Source organism: Colobus angolensis, unplaced genomic scaffold (genome assembly GCF_000951035.1).
Source record: "Colobus angolensis palliatus isolate OR3802 unplaced genomic scaffold, Cang.pa_1.0 Scaffold92, whole genome shotgun sequence".
NCBI lineage: Eukaryota > Metazoa > Chordata > Mammalia > Primates > Cercopithecidae > Colobus > Colobus angolensis.
In genome coordinates this window covers 1208764-1232454 of record NW_012123154.1, presented here as the reverse complement: position 1 = coordinate 1232454, position 23691 = coordinate 1208764, and the positions used below count along the sequence as shown (strand labels likewise).

Here is a 23691-nt window from a genome sequence, read left to right as displayed (position 1 = left end):
AGGGATAGAGCAGAAACAGTGGCCATTTCTTCTGCAAAAGCTTTGGCTCTTTTATGAAGTCCATGATTTCTACCATGCCATGAAAGCCCCGTCCAAGCCTGGAGTTAGTAAGTCCAAGATTCTCTACAGCCTCTTCTCAGTCTCATGCCTTCCAATCTCTAGGGCAGCCTACATATCAAAAGGGATTTACAGGGGCTACTCTGATGCTTCTTTTATCCAGGAACCTTTGTCTGTCCTTTGCCATTCCAAAATGCATCATCACCAAATTAGCCATTCCAAAACTCCTTAGCATTAGAAATCTGGAGTTGGGTAGAGTCTATGGAACAAGAAATGGAATTTTGTGGAAACATCCATACTCCCTTCCTTCTTTTCCTATTTATCCTCTTAGTCTGACTGGCCCCAAGCTCAGTGGCCTTCAGATAGAAGCAGAAACGTTCCAAGATGATTAGCTAGGAACACAAGGTACAGTTGAAAATCCATTGTGCAAACAAGTGCCTGTTTGATTTTCTCTTCACTTCCCTTTGGGTATTAAGCTTCCTTTCAATTCGTGTTTGGTTTCTGGTAATAAATATGGCACCAGTTTCACTGATTGATTGTGAAGATTAAATGTGAGAAGTCACAGACGCAAAGTAGTGCCCAGCATGTTCAGCATTCAGCACACAGCACTATTGTTTGTAGGAAGCATTTGCATGATGCTGAGACAGCTGGAAGGGTTTACATTGTGAGGGGAGGGCCCTTCTTTCACCATCCTTTGCGTAAATGGCTTATCTCACCTCCACTCAACAAGCCCAGTGTATGGCCTAGAACTCCCATCATACCTGTGCACCAATTGAGGAGAGACACATGGGTGGGAAATTGCAATAAAAAGACAGCCCACAGCAGGCTGCATTCCCATGGCTGGCCAGAGGAGGAGAAACGCTTTGTGTTCTCATCGGAGGTAAGTCCTGCTTTAAGCCTCAGGAGGCTTTCTCCTAATCCTGGGAAATCTTGATCCGCTGGACTTGCTAGGGTTCTTTGTTTCTGGAAATTTTTAGAACCCAGCAAGGAGTTTGGATCCTGGCCATTGTCAAGTGCTCCAGGTACCACTCTATATCCAACTCAGCCATGCTTCCAGTCACCTGTGATGTTCCAGGCCTATAGTTGCCACCCTTTCCCTTGCCCCAGATACTCCCACCAGGGAACTAGGTCTCTATTGGGATCTCATCTCTAAGAATCACCAATCCTGGGTGCTCCCCTATCCCTGCTGCCTCATAGCATACTCACGATATCCCTGCCAGAAACCGATCTCTATTTTCCACTGAAGTCTTCCAGAGGTTGTAGGAAGTTATCCAAAGATTTGGCCATTCAGGGAAAGGATTTCCCAGAAAAGTAAATGCCATCCAAATGCTGGCAGGCTTTTTGCAGCTCTTTCTTTCTGCCTCGCCACTGCTCCCAGCCCCCATTGATTTATTTATTCATCCCTTAATCCTGTAATGAGTACCCCTTGTGTGCCGGATTCTGTACTAGGAGTAAGGAACATGGGGCTCGGTTTGGCATGGTTCCACACTCACAGAAATCTACATGCATAGAGGACATTTCAGGGCGCTCTTAACAGCACCCAATGCATCAAACTAAGAAAGGGCAGCCATTACTTTTGTGTGCAGATATCACAGGCACCATATCCCTCTTTCTCTATCAATCTCCAGAGAGCCTCTACCTCCACCTGAGCAGGGACCATCCTGAGACCTTTCTAGGACATTCTGCAGTACTAGCCAGCTCTGAGCTTGCCTTTGGTTTGCTTACTGTCAACTTTATCTCCCATTATCTTGCTTCATCCGTCCACAAGTCACACCTACTTTGAGACAATGCAATCTCCAGAGAGCCTCTACCTCCACCTGAGCAGGGACCATCCTGAGACCTTTCTAGGACATTCTGCAGTACTAGCCAGCTCTGAGCTTGCCTTTGGTTTGCTTATTGTCAACTTTATCTCCCATTATCTTGCTTCATCCGTCCACAAGTCACACCTACTTTGAGACAATGCAGCTCTTCATGAAGGAAGTCAACGGATCTGTTTCTAAGAACATAGTCTTATGCCCTGATCTTATCTGGGTCTTTCGTTTCCCGTAGCTGCACAGGAAGTCTGCATACAGCAAAGTGACCTGCATGCCTCACCTTATGGAAAGGATGGTGGGTTCTGGCCTCCTGTGGCTGGCCTTGGTCTCCTGCATTCTGACCCAGGCATCTGCAGTGGAGCAAGGTAAGTATTCTGCTCACCTGGCATCTCAGATGTCAAGGAAGACTTAGCAAGTGAGGATAGAAGTGCAGAGAAGGTGGCTCAGGTAAGGAAGAGGAATTGGCAGTTCTAAAGCAAAAACTCAGAGCTAGAAATCAAGGGAAACATAGTGAGACACAATGGAAATCAAGTCACAATCATCTCTCAAAGAATCTAATCAGAAATTTCCTTGAAACGGCAGTGGGAGCCAGTTAACATAACTTCCCATGCCCATATCTTTGAGAGATCAGAGAGCCCAGATTAAAGAAGATCAAGAAATACACAACTTAGTCACCTTGTACTGGCAAGTGCCTTCTTCTTTTCCTGAAAGGGCTAGATTAAATGATCTTTTTATGAATTGGGCAATTCAGATACTTGCAGAAAGGAGTCTCAGACTTAGAGTGTAAATTTCAGCGCTGTGGAGGAGGGTGGGTGAGGGAATTGAACTCATTGGAGGCCTCCAGTGGAAAAACGCAGGGTGTGCAAGAAGTAATCTAAGAACAACAAATGCAGGGATTCCTTGTCTTAAGTACATGCATGAGCAAAGTTTGAAAATCTCTTTTTCTGAAAGGCCCTTCTAATGTGTATTATAAGCATGTGCAAAACTTGAAAATCTCTTTTTTTAGAAAGCCCCTTTAACGTGTATTATAAGCACATGATCCTGTGTGCGCACTTAGCTCCTTCTTCGGGCATCTACAGCATTCAACAAATCAGAACTAGAGAAGAGAATTCGCTTGACCCTGGTGCTCTGCTTGGCATTTTACACGTATTATCTCACTTAATCCTCTAACAATCATTTAAGGCCGTCTTTCCCCAAATGAGGTGTATATATATTCCAAGATGATTCGGGGGATGCCTAGCAAACTCTTAACAAGTTTTTAACGGCTTTATGTTTATTTTTATGCATATCTAAAAAATATAACTAGCACATGATATCTATGTTATCACACATATTATTCTTTAAGATGAAACTAATTCTTAGAGACAATCATTGAAAGAAACATTTTAAGTCAATAATAGGACAGGCAAACACATGTATGGCAAAGGTCATGACCCAAGGCATAGGAATGGATAAAGTTTGAGAACCACTAGTTCACAGACATGATTTTGCCAATGAGTCTCAGGGGACTTAAGTCACCTACCAAGGTCACCCAGCCAGCAAGTGTGGAATTGGATTTAAAGTCAGCCTGGCCAGCCTGTGGTCTTCCTCCTTCACTTCTCTGCCTCTTCATACATCACAATTTCTAAAACTGTTTTGAAAAATGATAGATCAACAATCAGAAATGGTCTTGTTAGATCAGTGGTTCTCAATTGGAGGTGATATCCCGCAGGGGACATTTGGCAATGCCTGGAGACCACTTTGGGGCATGCTGCTGGGATCTGGTAGGTAGAGACCAAGGATACTCCTAAACATTCTATAATGCACAGGATGGTTCCTCCAATAAAGAATGACCCAGCCAAAATGTCAATAGTGCCAAGGTTTGGAATTCTTACATTAGATTGTGCTACTGGTATGGAAAAATGTCTATGTTATGTTAAGTAAAAAACGCAAGTGGAAAAAAAGATGTTGTACAGAATTAAACTTATTTTTATTTTTAAGAAAGCAATGTATTTTAAACATGCCTAAGAAGAATCTGAAGGCTACATAACAAATTTATTGTTACTTCTGGGGATGAGATGGGCTTATGGCAACTTTCATTTTTGCTTTATTCATTTTAATGATGTTTGAGGTTCTTTTTCAGTGAGCCTGTATTACATTTATAATGAGAAAAACAAATATTAGTCAAACAAGGCTGCTGTGCATGAATGCACAGGAAAGAACTTTGTTACTCTAAGGTGGGGAGGGAGATTGGGCAGGATGTCCTCAATGTCTATAAAATACCGCAGAAGATCCTCACTGATTATTCTGCCCCCAAGATGATGAAGTTGATGTTTAAATAAGGGATTAAACATTAAACCCAACTGCACTCTGTCACTTTCCCAGGTTATGGAAACCCCAGTGAAGCCAGTTTCTATGGGCTGGACTTGGATTGCGGAGCTCCTGGCACCCCAGAGGCTCACGTCTGTTTTGACCCCTGTCAGAATTACACCCTCCTGGATGAACCCTTCCGAAGCACAGAGAACTCAGAAGAGAAACAAGGGTGCGATAAGAACATGAGTGGCTGGTACCGCTTTGTAGGGGAAGGAGGAGTGAGGATGTCGGAGACCTGTGTCCAGGTGGGCCGATGCCAGACAGCCGCTCCCATGTGGTTGAACGGGACCCACCCTGCCCTTGGGGATGGCATCACTAACCACACTGCCTGTGCCCACTGGAGTGACAACTGCTGTCTCTGGAAGACGGAGGTGCTGGTGAAGGCCTGCCCAGGCGGGTACCACGTGTACCGGTTGGAAGGCACTCCCGAGTGTGATCTGAGATACTGTACAGGTGAGCAGCAGAGCCCTGGAGGAGGCAGCTACACAGTCAATGAGATGCACCCCAGGCTCAGTAAAGTGAGTGGAGCAAGTCAACAGGAAACAGGAGAGGATGCAGAGCAGCCTTGACTCAGCTCCTGCCCAGTGAGAACACAACACAGGTGTTGTCAGACCTTCCAACATTTCAAGCCAGAAATTCTCATTTAAGGGTGAAATTTCCCAGTTTATAAATGTCTGTAGCATAAAATCCAGAACTCATGCTCATTCAGATTTTGGCTCCATTTGGGAAGTTAAATTTGCCTCCCTGAGCCTCGGTGTTCTGATCTGAAGAAAAAGGGGTAACGGCAAAAATAACAGCTAACACATAATGCTAACAATATCCTTGTTGCTATCCTAAGTACTTCAAATGTATTAACTCATTTGATCCTCTCCCCAGTTCCATAAGATAAGTGCTACCTAATTACCACAATGAGGGGCACAGAGAGATTAAGGGGCTGTCCTAGTATCACAGAGCTGGAGCATGGTAGAGCTGGGATTTGAACTTGGCATTCTAGCTCCAGCATCCATGGGCTTAACCACCATGCTGTCCTTTCTCATTTTGATTAAATGGGCTAATACATTCATTGTCCTTAGAATAGAGTCTTGTCTGTAGTAAGTGTTCAGGTGGCAGCTTTAGGGCTCTCACTTATCCCACTGGACTGGGAGTCAGGAAATCTGAGTTTGAGGCTTAACGCTTCCACTAAGTATCACACAACCTTGGCAAGATTCTTGTGCTCCGGTGGAATGAGAAGGTTGGACTTGGGGGCCTCAAGTCCAGCCCACACTGCATCCTGATCTTCTCCTTCCATGCCCCATCACCTAGATCCCTCCACTGTGGAGGACAAGTGTGAGAAGGCCTGCCGCCCCGAGGAGGAGTGCCTTGCCCGCAACAGCACCTGGGGCTGTGTCTGCAGACAGGACCTCAATAGCTCTGGTGAGTGGCTCACTGGGCCAGTAACTACCATCCTGAGTGGGCAGGGCAGGAGGGAGGGAGCTTTAGAGAGTCAGGATAAGGTATAAAGCAGAGTTGGGGGCAAGGACCTGAGGTCAAGGGAATGTGGGCTCTCCAATCCATGTGCTGTAAAGCCAGTGGGTTTGCAAGGATAGGAGGGCAGGGTTGGAGCAAATTTCCAGGTCAGCTGCTGGGCCACAGCCTCAGGAAATGGTTCTGACATGCACAGGCTTGACCCCTGAGGCTGAAGGTACTGAAGATGATAATTCTGCAAATGTAGGAGCTATGTTTTCATAGTCACAGGGTCTTCATGTCAGGGACATGGGCAGACTTCTGGGGACAAGTCACTATTGTCTCTGAGCCTGAATGTTCTCATCTGTAAAATGAGGTTAAGGTGATAATAATACCCACCATACAGGGCTATTGTGAGAACTAAATCTGAGCTGTCCAATTGGGAAGGCTCAGGAGGTGATGAATTTCTCGTCCCAGGAGGTGAGCAAGCAGAATGAGATGGCCCATGGGTAGGGATGTCATAGACAAACAAACAGTAAGCCCTGGACAGGGGATGGATGAGCCTCCCACTGAGATTATTTCCCTCCATCACTGAACTCTAACAAGGGCCTTTGATCTTGCCCTTGGCACAAGCATGCCTTCCTCTGAGCACACTCCAAGTCCCTGTGGAAGGGAGAGTGTTCTAGGCAGCAGGACAAGAAGGAGCATGACACATTTGGAAAACGGAGCTGCAGTGTGAACGGGGCAATGCTTAGATGTGCCCAGCAGGAGCACCCTGGGAAATGAGGGGTAGGGAACAACCAACAACCTTGATCTCCTTAAAGACTCTTTCTGCTCATTGAGTGGATGAGGCCCCAGAGAGTCAGTGTGGTTTTCTGGGCTTTGGGCCCATCGCAGAGTCAGAACTTGGGCTTTAAGGAGGCCCTCCCTGTACTTGGATGGGCTCCAAGGACAGCCTCAGCTGACTGAGTGAGCAGGTGGCCTGCCTCACGTCTTCATCTGTGGCCACCAGAATGATGGCTGTCCAGTGGGCCCCATTGCTTACAGACACGTCCCTCTGTACATACTACTGTCTGTATCTTTATCGTATTGAAGTATAATAAGCTGTGGGTATGTTGGTGTTTACACAAGACCAAGAAATCCTCATAGGCCAAGTCCATGCCTTATTTACTTTGTGTTGAATGCACCTAGTATTTGAGAAGGTGGTTGGTAAAGTGGCTCATGCCTGTAATCACAGCAATGTGGGAGGCTGAAGTGGGCAGATCACCTGAGGTCAGGAGGTTGAGACCAGCCTGGCCAATACGGCAAAACCCCATCTCTATAAAAATACAAAAATTAGCCTGGTGTGGTGGCACATGCCTGTAATCCCATGCCTGTAAGCCCAGCCTCAGGAGGCTGAGGCAGGAGAATCACTTGAATCCAGGAGGCAGAGGTTGCAGTGACCTGAGATTGCACCACTGCACTCCAACCTGGGCAACATAGCAAAACTCTGTCTAAAAAAAGAAAAAGGAGAGAGAGAGAGAGAGAGAAGGTGGTTGGTAAATGTATATTGAATCAATGCATTCATAAATGCAATAGAAACTGTCTTCCTATTAGTTTACTATTTGTCTACCCTATTCAAATATTAGCTCTATAAGAGCGGAAATTTTGTCAGTTTTGGTAAGTGTTGTAGCCCCAGTGCCTGGCAGATAGTAGATGCTCAAGAAGTTGTGTGTTGAATATATGTTGAGTTAAAATATGATAGCTCTGAACTTGGTCAGATGTGCTGACTCAACAAGGTAGCATATATCTAACTTTGATTCTAGTATGGAATGCAAGTCCATCCTGCCTCCCCAAATAACACAATCCCCAAGAGGAATTAGACCAAAAAACCTTAGCCAAGCCTGCACATAGGACACTTGGAAATCTTGAATGAGGGGCCCCCTTTGCCAACCTAACCTACTGCCAGTCTAGGCATGAATTCCGTCTGGATCCCAGGGACCTTCTAGTTTACATAATCTTCTGGGTCATGGAGACCTTACCAAAGAGTAGGGAAAGTGGGCTTCCAGACTCATGTCCATTCCACTTGCCTTCATCTCTGCTTTGCAGATGTCCACAGTTTGCAGCCTCAGCTAGACTGTGGGGCCAAGGAGATCAAGGTGAAGGTGGACAAATGTTTGCTGGAAGGCGTGGGATTTGGGGAGGAGGTCATTGCGTACCTGCGAGACCCAAACTGCAGCAGCATCTTGCAGACAGAGGAGAGGAACTGGGTATCTGTGACCAGCCCCGTCCAGGCTAGTGCCTGCAGGAACATTCTGGAGGTAAGTGGCTTTCACACCACTGCTGCCAGAAGGTATGTGTTGGGCTGATGGGACCTATCATAGTAGCTCTGAGATCTTGGACAAGCCACTTAGCTTCCCTGAGCCCCAGGGTTATGTAAGAGTGCACATGTTGGTTTACATAAAGAACTTAGTATAAATCTGACATGTGAGTTTCATAAACGTAAGCTACAATTATGATAATTTTAATTAGGGATGTGGGGGAGGGATGCACAAAGAAGCAAGCTTGTCTGTTCCTGACTCTTCCCAAGGGTCAATAATTTATTGGTCTAGTTTTTTGTCTGGTGTCCTCATTCCCCTTCCCACAAAGTGTCAGTAACACTGAAGGAGGAAGTCCCTTTACCTCCATGAGCTCAGAAGGTAGGGTGGCTGCATGGTTAAACACATTGACTCTGGAAATCAGATCTGGATTTGAGATACACCTACATACACTTACACATAAACATCTGTGTGGTTTTGTTTTTATGCCAAAGAGAAATCAAACCCACGCCATCTACAAAAACACCCTCTCCTTGGTCAGTGATTTCATCATCAGAGACACCATCCTCAACATCAACTTCCAATGTGCCTACCCACTGGACATGAAAGTCAGCCTCCAAGCTGCCTTGAAGCCCATTGTAAGGTATGGCATTGACCCTTGCCCTTTGACCTATAACCTTAGCAATAGTCACATCACACTTACTTCAAGTGTAGACTATGATGACCACACCATATTACCAGCCTCCTCCAGGAGCCTCCAGTCATTCAATCATTCATTCCACAAGTACTCATTGATTGTATATTAAAGATGTTCAGCATGAACAAGACAGACATAAATTATTCTGTGGATATTGAAGATTGTTATAACTAGGCAATGCAGCAACATGAAACAGTGCTTACTAAATGTGCTAGAAAACAAAAACACAGGACAAGTTCATTCACCTTGAGGAACAAAGGTATTAAGCAGCTAATTAAATCAATAATTACTTATAAGCAAGATGAGTACAATGTAAAAAAAACGTGGGGTGCTTTGGGAGCAGGGAATAGGGGTTCCAGACCCCTGTTGGTGGTGGATTTGATGGGGACAGAACAGCTTCCCTGAAGACATGAGATTGAAGCAGAGACCAGCTTTTGTCTGATAAACAGGCACCCCATCCCCAGCAGAAATAGCATCAGATAGCAATTTGGGCAGGGGCTTTTCTCTGTTTTATTGTGTTTCTGTGCCTGAAATGGGGTCCTGTTGAATCAGTTTCTTAGCATCCCTAGATTTGCCAGGGGACTTTCTGGGAAGTCAAAAATCCAGAGTGCCCATCTCATTCCTTATTGCCCCCTGATATCACAAAGCAACAGGATCAGAAGGATTAGAAATTTTCTAATTCAGTGGTTTCCACATGGTTTGGTGCTGAGGCTCCTGGTTCACAAAAAATCAAAAGGAAAGCCATTTCTGTTGTTAAAATTGGTGTTTCGCTGAAGACTGTGGAATGGAGGGAAGCGATCTGCTGCTAAAAAAATGTAAACACACAGAACTGGTTCTCAGCCCCACTCTCCAGGTGAGAAGATGGAGGTGTACACTCAGTTATTCCTTCATTGAGAGATACATGTGTAACTTGTCCTGCAGGGAGGATCAGTGGAAATCCTGGAGACAGACTTGTCTGTCAAGTTTGGTGCCTAGAAGCTAATAAATGCTCAGTTTAAATGAATGCTTGAATAGTTCACTTAAGGATCCAAGATATGTGTCTTTGCCTTCATAAGTGTGTTAAGTAGCAGGGCTTGATTTATGTTGTTCTCTCCGAGGTTCCCACTCTTGTGGCTTTCCTTTTCTCAGTTTCCTGAACGTCAGTGTGGGCGGGGATGGAGAGTTCATTGTTAGGATGGCCCTCTTCCAAGACCAGAACTACACGAATCCTTATGAAGGGGATGTAGCTGAACTGTCTGTTGAGTCCATGCTCTATGTGGGCGCCATCTTGGAGCAAGGGGACACCTCCCGGTTTAACCTGGTGTTGAGGAACTGCTATGCCACCCCCACTGAAGACAAGGCTGACCCTGTGAAGTATTTCATCATCAGAAACAGGTAACGAGCAATTCTAGAATTATCATTTGGCCTTACTAACATTTATGGGAAAATGTTCATCTCATCTATCCCTAGCAGATGTGTAAGTTGCATTACATATCATAACCACACTCTTTGACTCAGAAATATCACTCCTGAGATTTTAGCCTAAAATATTAATACCAAATAGGTGGGTAGGGTGAATAAATGCCAATATTTTTCCATTTCAATATTCTTGATAACTTTGGCAACAGGCTTATTGTTCAAAACTGGGAAATCAATTTGATAGTAATGGATTATTACACCGAAGTGAACACTGGTCAATATGAAAACAATATGATAAATGTTGTGGGATGAAATATTATTGAACATGCCTGCCTGAGAAAAACAAGGGAAAAATGCATTTCTATAGATCATGATTTAAATTATAGTAATAATCCTAGCTAATATTTGCCATTGAGCTTAGCTATGTGCCAAGAAATATATGTGGGTTATCTGATTAAATGCTCACATCAGTCTCATAAAGTGTATATTACTGTCTCCACTTTACAGATAAGAAAAGTAAGGTTCAGTAAGGATGAGTAACCTGCCCATAATCACTTAGCTAGAACACGGGTCGGGCTAGAATGTAAAATCAGTCTGTTTCACTCCAGAGACTGTGCCCCTAAATAATTTAAGCCTTGTGAGTTTATGGATATATCTTGGAGGAAACAGAGGAATAGAAAACGTCCGCTTTATCATGATGGAGGGAACCCAAGGGACTCTTTAATTTTCTCCACTTCTATTTTAAGAAGTCACACTTTTGCTCCTGTCACCCTCTCAGCTGCTCAAATCAACGTGATTCCACCATCCATGTGGAGGAGAATGGGAGGTCCTCGGAAAGCCGGTTCTCAGTTCAGATGTTCATGTTTGCTGGACATTATGACCTAGTTTTCCTGCATTGTGAGATTCATCTCTGTGATTCTCTTAATGAACAGTGCCAGCCTGTGAGTTTCTCTTTGAACTGAACTCTTCAGAGCCCGGCATGGAGCCTGGTACCTGATAGACTCTCCATATATATTTATTGCAATTATGAATGAAGGGAGAGTGGGAGGGAGGGGAAGGAGGGAAGAGAAGGGAAAGGGGAAGGGGAAAGAGAAGGGAAAGGGAACTGAAGGAAGGAGAGAAGGGAAGGGAATGGGAAGGGGAAGAGGAAGGGGAAGAGGAAGGGGAAGGGAAGGTTAGGGAAGGGGATGAGGAAGGGGAATAAGGGAAGAAAGGGAAGGGAGTCAGAAGGGAAGAGGGAGGGAAAAAGGAATACAGGAGGGATGGAGAAGGAAAGGAGGAACAGAGAAGGAGAGAAGGAAGGGAGCAGGATGAAGAGACGGAAAGAGATGGGTAGGTGTGTGGATGGGAGGAAGGGAAGAATGAAGGATAAATAGATATACTCTAGGTCTCCTAAAGGCCCAAATCTAAGCAATTTTTGTGTCCCCAGGAGGCAGATTTGATAAAGAAATCTGTCTACTAGGTTCCATTGGCATCTCTTAAATGATTATAATCATAGATGACGTTTTTAGCGCTTGCTCTTTGTCAAGCACCATGCTAAAACTTCTGCATACCTTTTCTCATGTAACTCTCAGAACAACCCTGTAAGTAGATTATTTTATCTACCCCACTGTGAGGGTCAGAGAAGTCCTTGCCCACAGGGCCACACACAGTTAGAAAATATCAGAGCCAGGGTGTGCCCCAGCCAAGAGGTGACTCCAGTGCCCCTGCTCTTGCCTGCATTTGGCACTGCCTGTGAATAGTTGGTATTTTCCAAGTGCTTACTTTGTGCCCACGTGTTGCAGGCACATCTCATTTTCATCTTCACAACCAGGTGGGTATTATTTAGTTATTGTAGAGAGGCAAAGTCATTGGCCCCAAATTATACAGCTAAAAGAAAGTCTCTACTTGATGAGATTCAAACCCAGATTTGTTTGGCATGACAGTGATAATTTTCTAGATTGAGATAACCACAGCATCGGAATTAGGGCCATAGCATGAACCAGTTCTGGACGCAGTTCTCGGTCCAGAGTTGCCCATTGCAGGAGCAGTCTAGATAGAATCCAGACATTTAAATTTTGATATAATGAAAGTTCATTATCCCTACAGTCTTGCTCAAGAAGTCAAGTCCGCAGTGAAGTACCGGCCATTGACCTATCCCGGGTTCTAGATTTGGGGCCCATCACTCGGAGGGGTAAGTGGCCAAATCCCAGTGACAAGACCTGCTGGCTGAGTGTTGACAGTTAACCACAGATGCCTGGGGTCACCAGTCCAACTTCTCAGGGCTTTTCTGCCACCTCAGTCTGACCCTTACTGAAAAACCTATTCTTTGAGATGCTTTGGGTAATAATAACAATATTGTCATTTGGACCTCCTGTGTGCTTAGAGACCAGGCTAAGCTCTTGCATCCATCAATTCACTTAATCCTCCCATGCCTGTGTCCATTTTACAGGTGAGAAACTAAGACTCAGAGAGATTAAGTGACTCGCCCAAGATCCCCCTACTCATGAGTGGCTAGAGTTAGGACTGAACCCAGCTCAGTCTGATGCCAAAACATGTGGCCTTTTCCTTATTCCATCTGTTTCCAGGTCCCCATAACTCAGTTCCTTACAGGTGAAGTGTAAGTCCTAAATCCTGTTTAAATGTAACTTTGTTTTCTGGTGAATGACTGTGTTTTCCAAAATTCATTTATGGTATTCTGGAGTATAATATAGGGGAGGCTTTCCAATGGCTGCTCATATTTTCATCCATCCTCCTCATGGATTTACAGTAGTGTTTATTTAGTGCTTTTATTTCCACCAGGATGGAGAAGTGGAAGAATGAAAGCCTTTTTTTCCCCCCTAAAGAAATTAAGATGCAGTAATGTTGGTAATAATAATACTTTCCTTGTGCCTGGCACTTTGTCAAATGCCTTTATATGCATGATCACTTTGAATGCTCACAGCAGGTGAGGGAGGTAAAGCATTATTACCATTTCCATTTCCAGAACAAACAGAGGCTGTCTCATGAAGAAGGCTCTGCCCTGAGTTTTCCTACCATTTTACTGAGCTCTCAACTTGAAGCCTCAAGTGGCATCACAGGGTAACTTGGTGGAGGTTAAGAACTTTCACTTTTGAATCAGACATACTGGGGTTTTAATCCCAGCTCTGCTACTGACTGGAAAGGTCAATTTGGCAAGTCCCTTAACATCACTGAGCTCCAGTCTTCTCATCTGTCAAATGGGGATGAGAATACTTTCCTCACAAATCTGTTAGGAGGATTAAGTCTAAGATGCATGCAGTGTGTTTAGAAAGGTGCCTGTGCCAGATCATAGATGCCCCCACAATGTGGATGGCCAGTGGTTGTGATGGCCACGTCTAGGAGGATGTGAAGCAGTTATGGCCACAGTGCTGCAGTCACTGGAGCATGACTGAGGAAACCCTCCCCTTCTGTTCTTGTTCACAGGTGCACAGTCTTCTGGTGTCATGAATGGAACCCCCGGCACTGCAGGTACATCATTTTCTCATGCCTTTCCCATAGCTTTCTCAACTCTCCTTTCTCTTTTCAATTCTGCCCCTTTTACGGCCCAGACCCTATGCTAGGGACACTGACATTAATCAGACCCAAGATTGGCCTTTGAGATGCCCACAGTCTAGTGGAGGAGACAGTCCTTTGACAAGAAATATATACTGTGTGCCAAGTCTTGTTCTGGGCACTGAAGATGTGATGGCAAACAAAACAGCCCAGGTGCCTACCCTCATAGAGCTTATGCACCAGTGTGGAAAGTAGAAAACAAAAAGTAAACATGGTACTTTGGAAATAAAAGAAAGTGATGTGATAGAAGAGTAATAATGCCTTAAAATAGACATTCATTTCTTTTTTATCAAACTCAAGAAGTTTTTATTTCTTTTTTTTTAATTCATTTTACTTTAAATTCTGGGATACATGTGCAGAACATGCAGGTCTGTTACATAGGTATACATGTGCCATGGTGGTTTGCTGCACCCATCAACCCATCATCTAGGTTTTAAGTCCCACACACATTAGGTATTTTTCCTAATGCTCTCCCTCCCCTTGCCCACCATCCCCTGGCAGGCCCTAGTATGTGATGTTCCCTTCCCTGTGTCCATGTGTTCTCATTGTATAGACGTTCATTTCTGTCACACATAAATGAAGCTTAGAGGCAAACTATCCAAGGCTAGTGGGGTAGCACCATAAAGCCGTCAAAGATCCAGGCTCTTTCCAACTCATGCCTCCACCATCTTTGAGGTGTGGCCATCATCTTCATGTTCCAAGATGGCAGCCAGAGCTCCAACCTTTGTATCCAGGCAGCAGGATGGAGGGAACAAGGAAGAAGCCAATGAGTGTTAAAAGACATTCCTGAAAGCTAGCACCATATACCTCCACTTACATCTCATTGGCTGGTGCTTAGTCACATGCCACACCTTGCTGCAAAGGAAGCTAGGAAATGCAGTCTTCACTCTGGGTGGGCCGTGTGCCTGACCGATGTTTGATGGCTTTATTATCAAGGTAGGAAGGAAGAAAGACTGTCAGAATGGATAAGTGGTCAGAAAAACTTTCAGAATAAGTGATGTTTAAGCCAAATGAGAAAAATGAGTTGGAGGTGCAAATGTTAGGGGAATGAGCCCTAGATACATGGGAACACCAACAATTCATTGCACAAGTGAGACAGGCACTTGAGCAAATAAATGACAAGTAGGTAGATGGTGCAGAAAGAGTACATAAAAGGCTAATTAACTGTATTGGATAAGGTCTGGAAAGAATTTCACCAGGTAGTAACATCTGAATGGGTTTTTGATTAATGACTTGGAGCTAAACAAGATGACTAATAAAAGAAATATCACACACACACACACACACACACACAGCGAGACAGAGAGAGAGAGAGAGAACATTTTTACATTTTTTACATATTTATAGGGTACTAGAAATATGTTTTGGACAAAATGGAAAGCACATGCTATAAGATTTGCTTTCCCACAAAATGACCTATATTGGTGAACCCAGACATGAAAAGGTTCTTTCTATCCTCAAAGCCCAAACTTAGACAGCAGTTTTTTAATTGCCCAAGTAAGTCCAAGATGGACTCTCTATGTTCAGTGCCAGCATTCAGACAATGCTAAGAAAAGTCACACTCATTGAGAGGAGTGGTTAGAACTCATTCTAAAAGCAGCTTAGGCCAAGTGTGGGTGGCTCATACCTGTAATCTCAGCACTTTGGGAGGCCGAGACAGGCAGATCACTTGATGTCGGGAGTTTGAGACCAGCCTGACCAACATGGAGAAACCCTGTCTCTACTAAAAATACAAAATTATTTGGGCATGGTGGCATGTGCCTGTAATCCCAGCTGCTTGGGAGACTGAAGCAGGAGAATCGCTTGAACCCAGGAGGAGGAGGTTTCGGTGAGCTGAGATTGCGCCATTGCACTCCAACCTGGGCAACAAAAGTGAAACTCTGTCAAAAAAAAAAAAAAAAAGCAGCTTGAAGTCAGGAACTTCAAGTCTCATTCCTTTCTGCCAGGGGTTAGCCTGGTGCCTGGAACAGTGTGGTTTCCCAGTACAGTTTGCCAAACTGACTAATTTCTAGAATGAGTGGTGGATTTTGGACGCTTCTGGACAAGGAGGGAATCAGTCTGATGTTGAGGCAGCCTACCCACTACAAGAGGGCACTTGTGGTTTTCATTGTCTGCTATCACGATCATCTTTGATGTTTTAGAATTAATTGAACATCAACCTGTTTTATAATTATAACTTTTTGTCATGAATTGTGTCTGAAATTTATATTTCTCTCTTCACTTCTAGGACATCAGCCAATTACTTTGAAATTGGGGTAGTGGGGAGATTTTATAATTTGGTAGCACGGCAGGAAGGCTCACATGTTTCTCCTAGGCCCTCCGATACAAGACAGTTATCATCGGGGATCCATGTCCTTCACCGAAACTGAGTACACAGTCATGTGCCAAAGAGATACAATCCCAGCAGAACTAGATCTTAGAGTCTAACTTTTAAAACCAACATTTATATAGTGTTTACCATGTGCCAGGTGCTGATCTCAATGCTTAATACGAACTCACTCATTTAAGCCACACAAAAATCCAGTGAAGTCACAGGAGCTATTAATATTTCTCATTGGCATACAGGAAAATAAAGGCAGAGAGGTTTAATAACTTTTCTGGGACTGCCCAGCTAGGTATAGAGCTGAGATGCTAAGCTAAGTAATCAGCCCTCAGAGGCAGTGCTTTTTAACCTCTGTGTCTTTCTGCCCCTTCAGTATTAGTCAGTGTAAGTAATGCTAGCTACTATAACAAACAGTCCCCAATCTTCTGTGTCTTTACACAACAGCATTGTTTCCCACTAAATCACTGGGGGAGGGGATGCAGTTCTACTCCATGTAGTTATTAGGAGCTTGGGCTTCTACTACCTTCTGGTAACTTCTGGCAACTCCACTATCCCCTGCAAGTCCTATCTTGGATACTCTGCCTCTTCTCCCTTAGATGGTAGATGAGCGAGCAACAGGATATATAGGAGGCTTTAAGGATCAGACATAGAAATGGCACAGATAACTTCTATGTACATTTTATTGGCCAGATTCAGTCACTTGCAAAGGACACTGAGAAAAATTGCCTTACTGTGCGTCTAGAGGAAAATGAAAAAAAAAATTGGTGATTAGATAGCTTTGCCTCTACCATGTGAGTCTCAGAGACTATAACCAGGCCAGATATTAAAGATGCTTTGCCTTTCTCATCCTGGTGTTGCAAAAGACAAAGAGGCCAACTTATGTTTACTCCTGACTCCCAAAGCCCAACACTTGACAGTCATCTTTCTTGTGTTTCAGGGTTCCTGGTGGCCTGGCCCATGGTCTTCCTGACTGTCCTCCTGGCTTGGCTGTTCTGAGAGCTCCACTGAGCATCTGGCCTTGAAGTTTGTGTTCTTCTCTCTGGCAATGGCTCCCTTCACCACTTCTGCTTTCCACTCCAATTCACACAGTCTTGGTATTAACAGACTCAAAGCCAGGCTAGGTTTCAGGAAAGGCAAGAACTTTCACCTTCTTTAAAACTCTTGGCTGGATGCAGTGGCTCACGCCTGTAATTCCAGCACTTTGGGAGGCTGAGGCAGGTGGCTCACCTGAGGTCAGCAGTTCAAAACCAGCCTGGCCAAAATGGTGAAACCCCATCTCTACTAAAAATACAAAAATTAGCCAGGCATGGTGGCAGGCACCTGTAATCCCAGTTACTTGGGAGGCTGAGACAGGAGAATCGCTCGAACCCGGGAGGTGGAGGTTGCAGTGAGCTGAGATTGTGTCATTGCACTCCAGCCTGGGTGACAGGGCAAGACTCTGTCTCAAAAAAAAGGCAACATGGTGGGGTTCCTGTCAGTCTGTCCTGGGCTGCCCTTCTCTTTTGTTAATGGGACCTTGAAAGCAAGCTTGCTAGGTGCCCTCTGTGGCTTTAGCCTTTACCGGAAGTGTGGCGCATGTTTTTAACTCCAGGGAAGAGGTATCCTGTCACTAGGGTATGGGATGAGCATGGAGAAGAAGAACCGGCCATGATTCCTTCCTAAGCATCTCCTGTTCTGACTGCTCATGAATTGAAGAGACTGACCCTTGCATTCACTCTGCTTCCTCTGATTGTTTGTATCATGGTTTCCAAAAATCCCCATGGGAACATATCAAAGGGCCACTTTTGGAGACTGCTCCAGGAAAAACTAGTCCCCATAGCTCCCCTATCCCCCACCATACCACAGACATGCTGTGACTTAGAGAACTACACAAACATCCTTGGGACCTAGATGCTGGAGGAATGACTTGATTTTGATGTAGAAACTTCATCACCCAAGGGAGTACCTCTCACTGTAAACGGTGCTGTGCTTGCTCTGAAGGATTAAGCAAGAAGTCCCAGCAGAAGCAATGCACCAGTCCTGCTATGGGAATGTAACTGCAAAGCCTAGGAGATGGGTGAAGTCCCTTTCTGGCGACCTTTAATGAGTACTTCAAAGTACTCCACAAAGATGCAACAAATAGGGCATCACACATACCCAGGCATTAATACTCACGGGCATATATATAGATGCTGAAATGTGTACACTGACTTAGGCCCTTCCCACAGCTACAGATAAGGCCTCGCAAAGCTGGCCTCAGAGACACATCAGGAACCAAGGTAGACCAGCAGGTGCCAAGCCTGTGTATCTGCTTGGAGGAGATGTTCCAACGTGCTGCCTTGTTCAGAGATGGTGTGGTTGCGAGAAACAGAAACCCACTACAATTTCTCAGGCAAAAGGGGAGTTAATTATAAGGATGTAGGAGCACAAAGTTCAAGTGCAAGAGATACCTCCAGGCTGCACAAGCTCTGGGAGTGGGGCCTGGCAAGCCAAAAGAAGCCAAAGTTTGTCTTGCCTTCCGTCCCTCTTTCTGAAGCCACATACCCTTTATGACAGTGTATCTTTGCATTGCCTTTGTTTTCTTTTTCTGTCTCTAAAGCCAGCTTTTCCTGTTCACTCATCCCTTGATTAAATATGGACATTCCAGCTTCACATCACTTTCTAATTCAGGGACCAACAGAGACTGGTTAACCTGTTGCTATCCCACCTCCAAATTGCAACAGGGAATTTGATTTCGCTGCTTGGGTCAGGGTTCAATAGTCTGGGCCAGGGGACTGGGACTATCTAACACACAGCCAAAGTGGCTGACCTGATGGGGCAGGTCTCACACGAATGGGGTGGTTTCTTGGACAGACATCCCAAGGGCCACTATGATAGTGGCTTCTCTAAAAGAGGAGTTCCTGAGAGGAATTGCATTCTGTTTCCCAGTGAGTTAGAGGAGTCCTACCTACTACATCCCAAGGCAGGTGGCGTGGTAGAAATAGGCCTGAAAGGGAGGTCAGGTTCTAACCTTCTCCTCTCTCTGAGGCTCAGCTGCTGCCTTCTGTAGAATAAAATGGGTTGGTCTGTAACAAGATTTTCAAAAATGTATAACAGTGGAATTTGACATGGACATCCAGAGATTAAAAGCAAAGAGATTCTTGATGATGTCAGGTGGGGAACTCAGTTCTCCATTCTGTGATTCCTTCCTCTCCAGGCCCTCAAAGCAACTCCATAAAAACTCACAGAGCTGCCAGAGCCAATGTTTTGGAGCACCCTGGGACATATGAACTCTAGCATAATGTCCAGGAGAAAGTACATAAGATTCCACTTAGAGCCAATCTCAGCTATCTATCTGTCTGGCTGCCTATCTATCTATCTATCTATCTATCTATCTATCTATCTATCTATCTATCTATCTATTATCTATCTATCATCTACCTCCTATCTACCTATTATCTACATACCTACCTACTCAATTATCATCTAGCTAGCTAGCTAGTTACACCTTTTTCTTTTCTACAAATGAGCATGTTGTCCGAATAACAACCTCTGAATGTCCAGTCCACTTCATTCATTCAGTCAACACAAATTTGCTTAGCAATTTGTATGTCCCAGGTCCAGGGACCTGGGTACAATAATTAATTAGATGTAATCCCTTCCCTTGGAAGATTCACAATCCTGGCAGAACCCAAACTCACATAGAGGCACTCACAGGCAAACCACCAACACACATACCCACTTACCCCCAAACATAGGCCTGTATACCCAGAGGCGTCTATCCACACCAACACACACATTCTAACAGACACACACAGCAACTTCATGTGCCCAAAGGCACAGATGCACATGCAGAAAGCCTCAGAGACCCTCAAGCCAGCCACTTACATATTTATTGTCATGAATTACTTTGTGACAACCAATATTTTTTAACACTCCCTATGTATAAGGCATTATTTTAAGTACATTTTGGGCATTATTATCATTCCACCCTCACATTAGACATGGAAGTTAGCCACTACTATTACCTTCAATTTAGTGATGAGTAAACCAATGCTTTAAAAAGATAATTACTCAAAGGCCTATAGCTTTTAAATGCTGATTTCAGGGCTTGAACCCAGGGAGCCAGACTTTAAAGCAAATGCTCTTAACTAGACACTGTATCCTGCCTCCATTTGTATACAACACTTAACACACACACACACACACAAACACACACACAGTGTGGCACCCATACATACATACGTACATGTTTATAACATATATGCACCCACTTGCAAACAGGTATGTGGACAGACACATGCATTTGCCAGCAAAGGCCCTCACACATACACAGGCATTAATACTCATGGGCATACAGATGTTGACATGTGTGCACTGACTTATGCGTCATGATTTAGTTGCAGACACATACATGGAACTTCACATATAACTTAATACAGAAAAAAACCCATAGAGACACTCCAATACTCACACACACATACATATGGCTGCACATGCACGCATACGTATGTATACATAAACACACACATACGTACCTATAAGACACAGGATCTGGATCCAACTTTCCAAGAACCAGCATTCCTGCCATGTTTCTCTCCCATCAGCTTACATCTCCCACCGCCAGTGCTGTTCAGCTGGGCTCTGGGGCAAGATAAATTCCAGCTGCAGAGGGCTCAGTGAAATAGGGCCTGGACCCAGCATCTGAAAGTTCTGCAGAATAAGGATGTGGGGGATAGCAAGAAGCAACCTGAAGACTAGTCTTCCATACCGAGGAATACTGGTCTCTCAGCCCTGAAGAAGCCTTTGCAAGCAGCTGGTAGAGGATGCCGAGTGGCTTAATTAAAGAACTTCAACTCTTCTTGGGGAAACAGAATGAGGATACCGGGCAGCAAAAGCTTAGTAGTGTAAGACTGAGACAGATATTGCAGGACTCAGAGAAGGGAAACCTCAGTCCAGCCTGAGAGAAGGGAAGGGCTCAATCCCAGTCCCTTCATTTCATGGATGGAAATTGAGGTCCAGCAAAGACAAATGGCATATCCATCCTTAATGACCAGGCGGAGATGAAGCGGGTAGGGAGAAAGGTAAAACTGGTCACCTGAAGGAAATTTGGCATGGGAGCCCCAGAGGATAAACCTCACCCATCCTAACTCATTCCATAATCTCTCCCCACTCCGTTCCTCTTTTTCAGCCTCTTTCTCCTGTGAAGGGCCAGAAATCACCCTCATGTTTTCTATGATATTAGATTCTCCCTTCTAAAACTCTATCATATTCGTCCACCTTTCTTCAACCCCATTGAATCTGATCTTTTCCAGGCTACTGTCATCTCTCACCATAACCGCCATAATAGCTTCTGAAGTGGCCTTTCTCCAGGCTCACCTCTCTCAATCCATTCTCTACTCTGCAGCTAGTGAGCATTTAAAACAAAAGTCATTTTCTCCTTTAGATCACTCCAGATGCTCTTTACCTTCTATAGGATGAGTTCTGCCTGCTTACCTGAGAGATAAGGCCTCTCCAGCCTTAGTCCTTAAACATATCCCCTTCATAACCCAGCTTCCAGTGCCACGGAATTTCTCAGGCTGCCTGAGCTGTTCTGTTGTGCTCTACACTACTTTTATGTGCTGTTTTTGCTGCCTGGAGGGCCCTTCCCCTCACTGGGGTTATTTCTCCTATGAAGGCTTCCTGGCTCCCCCTGTCCGGTATAAAGTAGGCAAATCAATCAATGAAAATAGACCCAGAAATGACAAATAATAGAATCAGCAGACCAGAAAGGCAACACAGTTTAATAAATACATTCCATTTTTTTCAAGAAAGTAGAGAAAAGCATGAGCATGATAAGGAGAGAAAAGGAAGATATATATTTACAAAAACTACTACCCTACTTTATGACCTCTTCTTTACAAACTTTTTTTTTTTTTGAGATGAAGTCTCACTCTTGTTGCCCAGGCTGGAATGTAGTGACGTGATCTCAGCTCACCACAACCTCTGCCTCTCCGATTCAAGTGATTCTCCTGCCTCAGCCTCCCGAGTAGCTGGGATTACAGGTGGCTGCCACCACGCCTGGCTACTTTTTGTATTTTTAGTAAAGACGGGGTTTTATCATGTTGGCAAGGCTGGTCTCGAACTCCTGACCTCAAGTGATCTGCCTGCCTTAGTCTCCTAAAGTGCTGGGATTACAGGCATGAGCCACTCTACAGACTTTTATAATCACATGTAGCCGCTGCATCTGAAATTATGTTTTTACATCTGTCTCACCTGCACCCTTCACTCCAGACTGTTAGTTCCTTGACGACAAAGACTTTGTCGCATTCAAATATTATTGGTTGAATAAATGAAGAAACAGGCTGCATCCTTTCTCTTTATCCTTTTACCTCCTCAATCATCCTGCTGTTATCTTGCAGAAGGAGAGGAAACAGCTTCACAGGAAAAGTAGAGGAGATTTTCCCACTTGAATAATTATGGTGAAAGTGCCAAATCAGAATGTGAAATAGGAATTCTGAGCTCTGCACCAGACACTGACTCCCATGCTGCTAGCTGATGTTAAAGAGGATGGATTTCTTTTCCCTTAGGTCTCACTTTCTGTGCCTTCAGGGGAAGTTGATTGGAAGTTTGAATGGTTTGTTGTTGTTGTCGTTGTTTTGTATTAAGGAGGGCTGTAATGTAACCAATACAATGGTTATTGATGGACAGTAAGTTGAGAGAAGCTGAAGGGTGATTATTTAATGGCAGGAGGGGGAGAAAAAAAAAAGTAAGTATTGTGGGGGGAGGGGAGGGATAGCATTAGGAGATATACCTAATGTAAACGACGAGTTAATGGGTGCAGCACACCAACATGAGACATGTATACATATGTAACAAACCTGCACATTGTGCACATGTACCCTAGAACTTAAAGTATAAATATGTGTGTGTGTGTGTGTGTGTGTGTGTGTGTGTGTGTATAAAGCAAGTCTACAAAGAGCTTGGGACACCAAGTCCAGAACTTTATGCATACAGCAGCCAATTAGCAATCAAATCTTAGAAAGTCTTAGAGAGGGACTTGCAAACACACAAATATCAGAAAAAGCATTTGTAGCGGAGACCAACCAAAACACTGGATTCTGGGAGCCTCTCTCTGAGAGTGGAATTAACTTTGTTTCATAGAAGACTTTATAGGCTGGGTGGGTGGGGAGACGGGGAAGGACCTAGTTGTACGTATTTCATTTCAATGCATAAACATATACCTATATACCTACAAGACACAGGATCTGGATCCAACTGTCTAAGAACCAGGACTTGGACTGTGGGCCCCAGAACATCCATGAAACTGTTCCCACTTCTTACATGGAAAATGAGAGTGGTAGCTGCCCTAAGAACCTGACGGTTGCTAGAGAGAGAAAAGAGACAAGGGATAGGGTGTGTAGTCACTTTGCAATGCATAAAAAAGCATCATACAGGCAGAGCCTGCATATGGGCTCATGCCTGTAATCCCAACACTTTGGGAAGCCAAGGAGGGTGGATCACCTGACACCTGGTTAGGAGTTCGAGACCAGCCTGGTCAACATGGTGAATCCCCGTCTCTACTAAAAATATAAAAATTAGCCAGGAGTGGTGGTGCGTACCTGTAATCCCAGCTACCCAGGAGGCTAAAGCAGGAGAATCACTTGAACCCAGGAGACGGAGGTTGCAGTGAGCCGAGATCACACCATTGCACTCCAGCCTGGGTGACAAGAGTGAGACTCCATATCAAAAGAAGAAGAAAAAAAATTATCTTCCGAGTAACGTGCAGAGGAAATGAGATCAGTATTCGGAAGAGCTATC

General features: G+C 44.5%; 1 protein-coding gene across 1 annotated transcript; it reads left to right on the top strand.

Annotated features, from left to right (window-relative positions):
* The first annotated feature begins 637 nt into the window (after window positions 1–637).
* Window positions 638–18564, top strand: GP2 (glycoprotein 2 (zymogen granule membrane)). The gene is made up of 11 exons (XM_011931866.1): window positions 638–937; window positions 2107–2236; window positions 4236–4676; window positions 5526–5636; window positions 7755–7966; window positions 8458–8606; window positions 9789–10034; window positions 10837–10999; window positions 12147–12231; window positions 13482–13526; window positions 16871–18564. Exons 2-11 carry the CDS (start codon window positions 2143–2145, stop codon window positions 16927–16929), a joined length of 1605 nt encoding a protein of 534 aa, XP_011787256.1. The 5' UTR covers window positions 638–937; window positions 2107–2142; the 3' UTR covers window positions 16930–18564.
* Window positions 18565–23691: the final 5127 nt, after the last annotated feature.